The sequence below is a fragment of the Tupaia chinensis genome, unplaced genomic scaffold (genome assembly GCF_000334495.1).
Source record: "Tupaia chinensis unplaced genomic scaffold, TupChi_1.0 Scaffold147003_1, whole genome shotgun sequence".
NCBI classification, from domain to species: Eukaryota; Metazoa; Chordata; class Mammalia; order Scandentia; family Tupaiidae; genus Tupaia; species Tupaia belangeri.
The window spans coordinates 913170-926049 of NW_006206856.1; the positions used below are offsets into that span (position 1 = coordinate 913170).

General features: G+C 53.1%; 1 protein-coding gene across 1 annotated transcript in view; it reads left to right on the forward strand.

Moving 5' to 3' along the window:
- Window positions 1-6: 6 nt before the first annotated feature.
- Window positions 7-12880, forward strand: part of STIMATE (STIM activating enhancer) — a gene marked incomplete at its 5' end in the record, with an annotated part of 42153 nt that continues 29279 nt past the window's right edge. Inside the window, 1 exon segment of the mRNA XM_014584487.1 lies at window positions 7-154. Within this exon segment, the coding sequence (XP_014439973.1) occupies window positions 7-154 (148 nt within the window).

Below are 12880 nucleotides of genomic sequence, written 5' to 3' on the forward strand. Positions count from 1 at the left end.
GGCCCCGCGGGCACCCCCAGCCGCGGACTGCCGGGTGGGCCTTCCTCCACGGTCGCGTCTGGGGCGGGCCGCTGCGAGAGCGGCGCGCTCATGCACAGTTTCGGCATCTTCCTGCAGGGACTGCTCGGCGTCGTGGCCTTCAGCACGTTGATGCGTGAGTCTGGGATCCCCACCCCTCCAGAGGCGATAAGCGACCCGCCACTGGGATGCCTCGCCCCGGGAACCCTGTTGCCCGGGTCTTCAGGCCTGCCTTTCCCCTGCGCGAGACCATCCTGGGCATTCTCAGACTATGGGAGTCCTGGTCCCCTTTGCCTTGGTCCCGAGCTCCGAGCCCTGTCCCTGCAGCTTCTAGACAGGGGTGGCCCTGCTCCTCTCCACCTTAGACGTTTCTTTGAATGCCCGCCTGAAACGCCCCCCCCATCTCGTCTTCTCGAATTAAGGTTACTGCACTTTCCAGCCTGCAGCCACGACTTCTGAGGGTGGAACCCCCCTCTCTGCCCCCTCTCTCAAGGGCTCTCCTTAGCGCCCCCTTCGCTCTGTGAACCCTCATCCCTAAATCCCCAGTCATGCTGAGCTCTCCTCTGCACCTTCACTCCAAGCATTTACTGTCTCCCTTCGCGTTTAGAGCCTGCTACCTGCATCCCTCCCAGTACCTGGCGTCTGAGGGCCGCGCCTGCCCTCCTCCAGGTGGTCCACCTCCCTCCGCTTTATTTTCCCTGTGTTCAGGGCAAGACCCACCCAAACTGCCTCCTCCCACACACGGACTCCCTCCTTTCCTCCCTTCCAGAGGCACACCTGTTCCTCTTGCCCCAAGCTTTCCTAATTAAGTCGCATCTCTGGCTGTGCTCTTCCCCAGCTCACTTTTATGATTTAGATTTGGAGTTTCCTTCTTTTCCATGAAATTCGGGCTCAGTGGGGGACTCAGAATCTTTTGTGCCAAGTCACTAGGGCCCCTTCCTGGGGAGTGTGGTGATGAAGAAGGAAGCCCTCCAGGGCCCTTCTGGGGAGTTAGGAGTCTCACCCTGTTGTCCTGTGTGCTCTGGGATGGGGGGACAGGGGACATTGGTTTTTTGGCATGTCTCCTCTCCTCTGTTAAAGTAACGGGAAGCTTTGTGGCTTTGGCACGTAGGCCGAGGAGTGCCCTGTGCTTAGTTATGAGGAGAGGCTGTGACTACCTGTACGCAGCCATTGATTCCAAAATGACTTCGCAAAACTTCCTACTGGGCTCACCTGCCGAAGGTGCAGGTGCGCTCCTCCGCGCTCCTCCTTCCGGGGAGGGACCCTGCAGCTTGGTGCCGCTGAGTCCCCCAGGCTTTAAGGAACCCTGGAGAGGAGGCTCTGATCTTAGGTACTGCTTTGATCTGGTCTCCTGGCCTTGAGAAACCCTGCAACAAGTGCCCAACTGTGTACCTTTGCCACCTTTTCTTTCCTTGTTAGTTCCTACTCGCCTTGCCATTTATTCTCTGCTGAATAAATACCCGTTCGTTAGCACAGTAATAATGTGTGGCAACTCAGCCCAAGTCAGCTGACGGGTGCGCGTTGTGTGTGTGTGCGTGTGTGTGTGCGCGTGCATGTTCTCTTGTACGCGTGGTGAGCAGATCCTCACCATTCCCACTTCTGTCTTCCAGAGGCCTCCTCACTCTCTAAAGGCACTGCAGGTTTCGCTCTTATTCCCCGACCTGAGATTTCTTAGCCCAGCACTGGCTGCTTTCGTGGGTTTGATTGATGCTGATGGCCCGGGTTAGCCCCTGGGGTTAACACTTGTGATTCAGAAGGGAGGTGTGATTATGACAGCGCGCTGAGACGTGTGCCGGGCTGAGTGTGTTCAGAGTGGCCGCACTGGCCCTGGGAGTCCCCAGGGCCACACGCACTTCTCTGCTTACGCTTCGGTGTGAGCACACGTGCAAATCCCACTGCAGTTGGTACTTTTTGAATGAAAAGAGCGGACTAGAAAATGTAAGGTTTGAAAGTGGAAGGAGCTTGCGGAAATGGCTTGTAAGTCTCGGGACAATGTGGGGTAGGAGTGACAGGCAGAAGAGTTGGAGAGGCCAGAGCTGTGTCAGCCCCGGCCTCAGAGGTGGAGATGTGAGCTTGAGCCTCGTCCTTTACCTAGAAGCAGACAGCAGGGAGCCAGCCACGACATCCACCGACTGGGACCCAGCTGGGGAGGTGCCTGTCTGAACTCAGCTGCTTGGTCCTGTGAGACTAGAACTGGGGTGGTGGGTGGTGGGGTGGGGGTTCCCTTTGCAAACCTTTCCTTCACCTGGGGAGAAGGAAAGGCAGTGGTGGTCTGGAGAAAGCCACCTATCAACCATTTGGCTCTGACCTGGGCCTTTGGCGTTCCTAGCCACAAAGCCTGCTGCTAGGAGGGGAGGCTGTGGTCCAGGGCTAGGACCCTGTGACTACAGTGTCCACCTCACAGCCCTCAAGGGAGGTCTTGGCTCCTTAAGAGGACACCCCTCCATCCCTCCTCAGCTTCCAGCTCGTTCTAGAGCTCAGTTATTCTCCTCTGAGCAGTTTGAACTTGCAGTCTGCTCCTCCTTTCGGTCCAGTCTTGTCCCTTGACCATTCTTCGGGTTCCCCACACCAAGAGTCCACCATCCTGGGCTGTGGACTGGCACCTGTCCGTGGCTTTAGGAACCAGGCCGCACAGCAGGTGAGCAGCGGGCAAGGGAGTGAAGCTGCATCTGTGTTTAGAGCCGCTCCCCATGGCTGGCGGTTACCACCTGAGCGCCACCTGCTGTCAGACCCGCAGGGGTGTCAGGCTCCCATAGGAGCATGAGCCCAATCCTGAACTGCACACACGCGGGATCTAGGTTGTGCACACTCAGAAACTGCCCCCCACCACTACCTGCTCTGTGGAAAAGTCATCCTCCGGGAAACCAGTCCCTGGTGCCAAAAAAAAGGTTGGGGACACTGCCCTAGGTGGTAGCCTCAGAGCCTGTATTCTTGGACGCTCCCAGTTCTGACATGGGGGTCTGTTCCGTTTTCCCATTGGGCCTGCTGCTCTGTCAGACGGATGGACGTAATTTTCCTCACTTTGCATCCCTGATTTCAGTGGATTCTCACACTGCAGTCTTCGTGTTTCTTTTTTTTTTAAAGTTTATTTCTTCCACGGGCGTGTGCAGGAAAGAGAGACAGGCTCCCTCCACTCTCCCCACAGGTGTCGATGCGGGTCCACCCCCATCCTCAGCCAGCTCCAGATCTTGGGCATGCGAACTCCTGGCCTACTCAGGAAGGTGGCCAGGCTTGAACCTGCAGCCTTTCCACATGGGTCCACTTCATGGAGCATCGTGTCTTGCTGCTGTTCCCTGCCTAGTCATTCTAGTCTGTATGTCCCTTTTTCCACCCAGAAAGTCACTTCTTACCTCCACTTACAAGTTGCTATTTTTTTTTAAAGAATTATTTTTTATTTTAACTTTTTATTTCGTTTATTTATTTTAATTTGACCAGAGAGGGACAGAGAGAGAAAGTGAGAGAGCAAGCCACCAGGTCCAGGCCTTGAACTGCGATCAGCCACATGGGAGTCCAGTGTCCTTAATCACCATGCCACCAGCCAGGCCCAAGTTACTGTTTTTTACTAGGGGGGTTTTGTTGTCCTGGAGGAAACGTTTTTATGTAAGGAGGGACTTTGAAAAGTTCATGGAAAACCTGATTTAATTTACAGACTTTTGTTGCAAAAGAGAACGAAAGAAAGAAAGAAAGAAAGAAAGAAAGAAAGAAAGAAAGAAAGAAAGAAAGAAAGAAAGAAAGAAAGAAAGAAAGAAATTGAAGGGCCAGCAGGTGGTATAGTGGTTAGGGCACTGGACTCCCACATGGCTGACCGTGGTTTGTGTCCTGGACCTGGTGGCTTGAAACTCACACCAGGAGCGTGTGCATTGAGCCCAGAATCCCGAGAGGAGAATGGAGGAGAAGGGATCACGGCATGGCCTTTCTCTCTGGGGGAGGGGGTGATTTCTCGCTTTCTGTCTCTCTGTCTCTCCAGTGAGCACATGTGCCCTATAGCAAAAATCTCTCTGGGAAAAAAAATACTGAAATCTACATGTACTTTCTTCATGATCCGTGTCTTCCATGAGTTTCCTGAAGACCCCCTTTGTGTATTAATGTGCTTGGGGGGGATCTGGTTCTCACAGTGGCTTTTGTGCCGGTGCTTTCGTAAACACCTTGCCTGACGGTGTGAGGGTTTACAGACTCCCAGTCCAGCCATCTGGGCATGTGCCAGGTCTTCTGTGTAGCCGCACCCACAGGCTGGCCTGTGTCAGCATCGCCGTGTTAAGTCCGTGGGCTTTCCAGACGCTCCAGCTGTGTGGGGGAAGCGGCCAAGCGCAGGGGTGCACCTAGGAGGGTGCGTCCCACTCTGGGTTTTCTGGGCAGTCACTGGAAGCTACTGGGTGTCCACGCAGGAAGACACGCTTTAAACAAGGGGCTGGGGCGTGATCTGACTGCCGAACAGTCTGTTGTTTGGGAGCTTTGTCTGCGGTCTGTGACTCGATGAAGTCACCCTGACCTGAGTTACAGAGCTGAGCAGTCCCGGGAGCTCAGCAGCCTGGTCCAGTGCGGGGTCGTCACTCAGCTGTCAAAGGTCAGAACTGGCCTGCGTGTGTGTCAGCATTTGGGGTGTTTATTCTCAGGACATGTGAATGTGGGGCAGACTCCTGCTTCCTTCCCCACACAGAGTTCTGGGCTGAAGTGTAGACGGAAGTGATTTTCTTTTTACCAAAACAAGCATTTTGGGACTTAGATAAATCTGCCTATTTTCAGGTCACAGGTATGGAGACGAGCTAGCGGAGAATGTGTCAGTGCTCTGACAAAGCAGTGCTGGCCTCAAGAAGCGATGACTTTTTTCCCTGAAGCCCAAAGTAAAATCACAAACCAGTTCACCCAGCTCGGATATCTTGGTCTCTGGAGCTTTCTTTCCTGGTGCACTGGCTTCCGGGTGTGCTCTCCGCGGACACTCACAGCCCGAGCTACCCTACATGACCTCCTCCCCACCCCATCCCACTGTTCCCTTAGAAAATGCCAAACACGGAGACCAGCAGTTGGGGTAATGGCTGTCTCTGGAATCCCACATAGTCAACTGCGGTTCGAGTCCTGAGCACATGCACCCTATATCAAAAAATCTCTAAAAAAAATAATAATAAAAATAAATAAATAAATAAATAAATAAATAATTGGTGGAGGGGGAAGCCCTCTCAATTGCTCCCGTCTAAAGCTTCCATTTTCCTCTTGGCAGTGAGTAAGCGATCTCTGCAGTAGTGAGACTGCAGTCGTCTGTGTCACCTGTTTCCCAGTGACCTCTTGCCCAGTGATCACCTCTTCCTGGTAAAATAACAAAACACAGGATGGCCAAATTGGAGCTAGAGTTCTTGAGGGAAGAGCTGTCATCATACCACCACCCGTACGCAGTCAATGTCAGTGCCTTTTCTCCCTCTGGAGTGCCAGCCCAGACCCTCGTGTGCATTCCATTTCCTGTCCTAGGCTGGTACCATACCCAAGGGGGAAGGAGTGCACCAGCCATACCATGCCAAGGGGTTCATGGTCTTCATTTTCAGGAAGTTTTCAGGTTTGCTCAGTGCTGGTCCCTTTGGTAACATTCATCCACGATGGTGACCACCTACTTCATTTATGATAAAACATTGATTTGGAATAAAATCAAGGCAAGAAGGAGTCTGCGTTAGGGGACAATCTGAGCTGGAGACTCATTTCATCAAATGCATTTCTTTTTTCTTTTTTTTGGAGAGGTTTTTGCTATAGGACCCGTGCGCTCACCAGACAGAGAGACAGAGAGATAGAAAGCGAGGAATCACCCCCCGAGGGGGATGGCCACGCCGCAGTCCCTTCTCCTCCATTCTCCTCTCAGGATCTTGGGCACGCACGCACACGTGCCTGGCATGAATTTTAAGCCACCAGGTCCGGGACGTGAACCGTGGTCAACTACTTGGGACTCCAGTGACATAGCCATTACACTAACTGCTGATCCCTCATGAAATGCATTTCTTAGACTGTTAAGTACCTCCCGTTGGCCCAAGTATTGCCCCATCTGGGCCGATCAAACCTCTGCTGCTTTACTGATCTGTTGAAAATCCTTTGCAGTTAGTATACTGTTCGCATGAAGATGAAGTGGCGTTGAAGGTGTTTTACAAGAGTTGGAAATAGCAGGACCCCTGGCTCTGGATCCAGTCTGAGCAGCTTCTATTTCTGCTTCTGCCATGCTGGGCCCCCCCAGCAGGTTAATATAATTCTGGAAGCTTTGGGTAAGATGGAGGTGATTATTCTAGCAAGATGGAGATGATAATTTCTATTTTCTGGAACTGGGGGGGATCAGAAAGAACGTCCGTACACAGCTGGATCGGTGTCAGGCACGTGGAAGGCCCGCCCTGGGCGAGGGGCGGGGGTGTCATCATCCTCGTGGTGGTTACAGTATTTCACTCATGAGTCTGGTTGAAGAGCATTTCACAGCGCTTAAGTAACTCATCTTCTGAATTGGGATACGCATTTCTCTTTCTTGTTTGTACAACTTTACCTTTGACCCTCTTCATGGTTTGCATAGTAATGAAAATCCATAGCCCCACCTGCAGTGTGAGTGTGGACGGAGCTGGCGTGTACAGGAGCCAGGTGGCCGGAGTAGACACTGGGATCTCCTTCCTTTGCCTGACTCTTTCTTGTGGTTTCTGCTAAAGAGCCTCACTGGGCCCTGAGAGGGCAGTGGGGGACTGGGGCCGCCCATCTTCCAGGTGGAACGTCCACTGTATTAATTTGCCCCCATCCTGTGGCAGAGGTGGTAGCCAGTTTCTCCGCTGCAGCTTGCTCTTTACCGGGTCTCCAGCGTGCCGGGGCTTGCGTCAGCCCTCATGCTCATAGGAAGGGGTTGTTTTCATCCTGTGGACCAGCACAGTGAGAGGTCACGGCCTGGACAAGGGCTCCTGGCCGTAGGTGCAGAGCTGAAATGTCTGCCCGGGGCTACCTGCTCCGCTTGGAGCCGCTTCCTCTGCTCCTGCCTGCCTTTCCCGGGCCCTCTTTCCACTCAGATGCACTTTCTGATTACTCTGTATCCATGGCTACCTCGCCTTGTTTCTTTCCTATCTGAACAGTTCTGATTTTCTTTCTGTATAATTTTTTGTGTGCCCAAGGTATTATCTGGAGCGTCAGATCATTTTATGGCTATCAGTAGCACTAAAAATATAAATTTGAGCCAGCCCGTGGTATCGTGGTTAAGGTAGCTGGATCCCACATAGCTATAGTTCGAGCCTTGAACCTGGTGGCTTGAGAAACACATTGGGGGGACCATTAGTTGGTGTAATGGCTATGTTGCTGGACTCCCATGTAGTCAACCATGGTTCGAACCCCAGACCCGGTGCTTAAACTCATGCCAGGCACGTGTGTGTGCATGCCCAAGATCCCGGGAGAAGAATGGAGGAGAAGGGATTGTGGTGTGGCCATCCCCCCCGGGAGGTGATTTGTCGCTTTCTGTCTCTCTGACTCTCTCTGGCGAGCACACATGCCATAAAGCAAAAATCTCTCTCTCAAAAAAAAGAGAAACACATTGTGTGTGTGTGTGTGTGTGTGTGTGTGTGTGTGTGTGCGCGCGCGCGTGCGCGCATGCACGCCCAAAATTCTGAATGAAGGAAAAATGGAAAAGGGATTGTGATGTGCCCACTCCCCATGAGGGATGCTTTCTCACTTTCCCTCTCTCCCCGTCTCTCTGGCAAGCACACATGTATATATGTACGTAATAAGTGATATATATTTATACATATAAATAAACTTGAAATGATCCACCAGTCATTTCATACGTATGTGAGTTACCTCTCACGCTCGCTTTTCTGGCCTGGGTCTTGGTGAAAGTTCCCGTAGGTGTGCAGAGGATGGTGGTCCTACCCGAGCGCTGAGGTCTAGGCTCTGAGGCAGACCCTCCCCACCACATCCCCAGAGCCGCAGAGGAGAGCTTGGGAGTCCGTGTGCTAAGCGATCAGGAAGGGATTTCCAGCGCTCTGGACGGGTTCAGGTCACCAGCTGAAGGAACGTTCTCTGCAGACACTGCCCCAGGCCTGGGCCCGAACTGTTCCCTTTTACAGGAGGGTGGGGGTCAGTCCTCCTAGTACCCCACGGGGAGTCAAGAACCCCTCGCCTTGATCCCAGTGTTGTGTTCAAGTGGAGCTTCCTCAGGGACAGTCCCCCAGGGCCCAGGCAGAACCCCTCCTCCCCAAGGCTGCAAGGCTATGTAGCCTTCTATGACTCTGCCCTGCCGGGACCTGTCAGCTTTTCCCAGAACGCGTCTCCCTGGTACAGTGTGACTGTAGGGGAAGTGGTAATCTGAAGCGTTCCTTTTCCACGTATGCATAGAAACCCTCGGTGGGTCTGTGTGAGGTTACTCGCTGTACGCCATTATATTCAGCTCGGTGCTGTTGACATCTAGACATGGATGAAGGTTCTTGTTTGTGGGGGCTTCCCCGTGCATTGTAGCAACCCCCCATTGTGACAACCAGAAATATCTCCAGACCTTGTCAGATGTCCCCTGGCGAGCAAAATGGCCCATCTGAGAACCACTGCATGTTCAGTTTGTACAGGACTCAAGAAATGCATATGGGACCAGCGGATGGCGTAACGGTTATATCACTGAATTTCCATGTAGCCGATCGTGGTTCCAATCCTGGACCCGGCAGTTTAAAACTCACGCCAGGCGTGTGTGCGTGCATGCCCAAAATCCCGAGAGGAGAATGAAGGAAAAGGGATTGTGACATGGCTATCCCCCCGAGGGTGATTTCTCACTTTCTGTCTCTCTGTGTCTCTGGTGAGCTCACGCACCCTATAGCAAAAACAGAACAACTCTAAAAAAAATAAGAGAAATGCATATGAGCTCTAAAGGTGAGATTAGGGTGTCAGTGCATCACCGACAGACCACAGGGACAGACGGCTGTCAGCATTTGTTAAGGACTTGGGTACAGAGTGTGGTTCTGGGTGCCGCTTAGACAGAAGAGCGAGACCCCCGACTCCGCTCCTCGGGGCTCACAGTGAGCGCTGCAGGCGTGCTGACAGGTCCCCGCAGGGCAGAGTCGTAGAAGGCTACATAGCCTTGCAGTGGGGAGGATGGGTTCTGCCTGGGCCCTGGGGGACTGTCCCTGAGGAAGCTCCACTTGAACACAACACTGGGATCAAGGCGAGGGGTTCTTGACTCCCTAGTAGGACTGACCCCCACCCTCCTGAAGAAGGGAACAGTTCTGGCCCAGGCCTGGGGCAGTGTCTGCAGAGAACGTTCCTTCAGTTTCAGGAGTTCTCTATGGCATGACTTAGAGGGTGGGGAATTAAATTACTGGGTGCCAGGACCAGCAATTGGCGTAATGCCTATGTCGCTGGACTCCCATGTAGTCGACCGCGGTTTGTGACCCGGACCCGGTGGCTTAAAACTCACACTGGGCGCGTGTGCGTGCGTGCCCAAGATCCTAAGAGGAGAATGGAGGAGAAAGGATTGCGGCGTGGCCTTCCCCTCTGGGGGGTGATTTCTCACTTTCTGTCTCTCTGTCTGTCTCTGTCTGTCTGGTGAATGCACGCACCCTATAGCAAAAACCTCTTAAAAAAAAAAAAATTACTGGGTGCCAAGCCAGGGGCTGCGTTGGCCTCAGGCTCCACTTGGATTATTTCAAATTCTGGCCACTGTGGCTTGAAAAACATGCTGGGCAGACCTGCCTGTGCCATGGTGGATAGGACAGCTGGATCCTACATGACTGTGCAATTCAGTTCGAGCCCTGGATCTGGTAGCTTGAAAAACACACGGGGCATGTCTATATGCATGCCCAAAATTCCGCAGGGAGGGAGAAATGGAGGAGCAAGGATTGCAGTGTGACCATCCCACATGGAGGGCACTTTCTTGCTTTCTCTCTGTCTCCAGCAAGTGCGTGTGCATTCTGACTAAAAGCAAAAACAAAAACAAAAAACAGAAAAATGAAACACACGTGTATGTGCCCCAAATCCTGACAGGTTAGAGAGATGGGGAAGGGATTGCAGCATGACCCATTGGGGGTGCTTTCTCTCTCATTCTCTCTTTCTCTCTGGCGAGCTCACGTACCCTCTGGCAGTTTAAAAAAAGTAGCAAAAAACCCAGCGGTTTCATCACGTTGCCCCTTTTAGACCTCACGCAGTCCCCCTGAGGAACATACGCTTATATCTTTGGGGCTGCAGAAGAAATGGGGACACAGTGACCTTCTAACCTCCTGTCATATCGTGGCCCCATCTAAGATAGACGGTGGTGGTGAGGTGTGCTCGCCCGAGTGCCAGGCGTTTCATCTTTACACCACCGGTCGTAGATTGAGCCACAGAGAAGTTAAGTAACCCTCAGAAGGTCACACAGACGGAACCGTAGAGCCAGGCGCTGTCGCGGGGAGACTGCTTTTAGCTAATGAATAGAGCGGGTCCACATTCCACAGAGCGGTAGAGACAGAGACGGTTTCATCCCTGGGTTCTTATTCCAGACTTCTCTTTTTCAGACTGAGTGTTTACGCTAGAGGGCAGGTGTGTGTGTGTGTGTGTGTGTGTGTGTGTGTGTGTGTGTGTGTGTGTATGTGTGAGCGAGCACAAGCGAGGACCGCCCTCCCCCATACACACCCCCAAGCAGGGCTGGGTCACACAATTCTTTTCTTCCACTTCTCCCTCCTATCAGGATCCGAGGTACGTGCACACACCTAGCATGAAGCTGACAGGGCTGGGACCCAAACCCTAGTCGGCCATGTGGAGTCCGGCCCACATGGTGAGGTGCCACGGCCTCCAGCCAACAGCCATACATCTGAGCCTTCTCAGAAGTGGGTCCTCCAGCCCCAGTCACGGCCGGGGCTGCAGGTGATGTGGCTCTGGCTGAAAGCTTGGCTGGACTGTTAAAGTTCATGAGCTAGAACTACCCAACTAACCCGATAGTAAAAGTTTACTGGTTTCCGCCATTACGTTTGGGAATCAGTTACACTTCAGTGGTGCATCACTAATACAGCAAAGCTGAGTGCAGGAGAAGTTAGGAGACTCGATCCCCGTTCTCCAAGAGTGTACATTCCACTTCGAAAGACAGACCCCGGTAGCAAGTGACTATACAGGCTTCTATCCTGTGTGGGCAAAGCCTGATTCAGGCGCTTCTACCTCTGGGGTAGAGAAGTGAGCTTATCTGTTGGATTTGTTTTGGTAAACAGGGCTGCCAGGACCCATAGCGTGGGTCAGAGCACACTGTTCCTCCTGAGCTCTGGAAGGTGGCTCAGACAGGCGTCAGCTCCTGCTCCAGTCTTAACGGGCTCAGAGAGGCCCTGCCTCGCCCGTAGCAAGCCCACCTGATGGCGCACGGCTTGTACTTTAGCTGGTAGGACATCTTGAGTTTCTACAGTCCACACTGGATCGGTGAACAAAGATGAACTGCAGACTGGTTTTGTCGTAGGGTGCTCGGAAAAGTCGTGACTAATTTGCCTGTGTTTTTCTATGCAAAAATGCGTCCTGACTTTTCCAGCGACCCGATATAATGAGCCTTTGAGTTATGTGTGGGAGTCCGGAGGGGGCAAGCCATTGAAATGGAGCCTGCTCCTCTGTGTGGTGGCCTTTTCTCACTGAGGCTCCTTTTCACGAAATTCTTTGGGAGAAAGAATCTGATGGGTCTTCCTGTGCCCCCCTCTTTCAAAGGTCCCAGGAGCTCTGCCTCAAATGCTGAGGGAGAGGGAGTGCCGGTGTCTCCTGGTGTGCAGTACAGACCCTGACGGCCGTTCTCTGCCATGAGCACTCACAACAGGTCTTTTTCCAGCCACCAACTCTTCCCCCGTCCCTAAAATGTGCTTTGACACCACCATCACTCTCCTGAGTCTTAGAGTACTTGGCTTGGCCATTTCTTTTTCTCTATTTCTTTCTTAAAAAAAAAAAAATTACTATTATTTTAATTCACTGGGGAGAAACAGAAAAAGAAGGAAAGTGAGAAAGCAAGCCGCCAAGTCTGGGACTTGAACCGCGGTCCGCCATGTGGGAGTCCTGTGCTGTAACCATCAGACTATCTGCTGACCTGCTTGCCCATTTCTTAACAGACTGTTCAGATGTCATTTTCTTTGGCTCTGCACTTGGCCACCCACCTGCGGCTCCTCTTGTAGCATCAAGTGTGTTCAGGTGCTTGGCCCCGTGTCCTGCCGGCGGCCTGGCTCAGGAATGAGTGCAAGGTGAGCACTGACCGGGCTCCTGCCTGGCCGCTGCGCTCCTGCCGGCACTGTTGCCTGGGTGGAGAGTCTGAGAACAGGTGGGAGGACCTGACCCGGCCCTTCGCCTCCTGTTTTCTCAGGGTCAGGCCTGGTCTTCCTGAGTGGGAGCTGGCCTAGGCAGGCCTGTTTCAATTGGAGAGACCATCTGAAAGGCCAGGGCTCACTGGTTCTCTGGGGCCAATTTTGCTTATTCTTCTCTTTTAGGAATGTTGTAACCAAGTAGGACACAGCTGTAAGACAACCCCGAAAGCATCACTCAGAGCCTCCCTACAGCCCTAAGTGCTCAGGCGGCTTCCCCTCACTGCACGTAGGGTCTTCGCCCTGGAGGATAGAGACTGGGAGGAAGACCACCTTTCTGACTTGCTGCCCCAGTGGGCTGTCTGCCAGCCTTAGTGCCCGGGGCCCTTCTCCATCCTGTCTGCACGCCAGGGCAAGGGATGCAGAGACACCTCATCTGATGGTGCCTCTGCTGCCCACCAGGGCCTTCCTGGAAGGGGTGTTTGAGGGATGCAGTGGTCAGCTGAACCACATGAGCACAGGATCCCGATCTGATCAGGCCCTGCCTTTCCTCACAGCCGGTGCTCCTGGCCCTCGGGGCCTGGTGTAGCTACCTCATAGTTCCTGTACTGGTGTCCACACCCCTACAGATCGCTTGTCCCCTCTGCCAGTCCTCC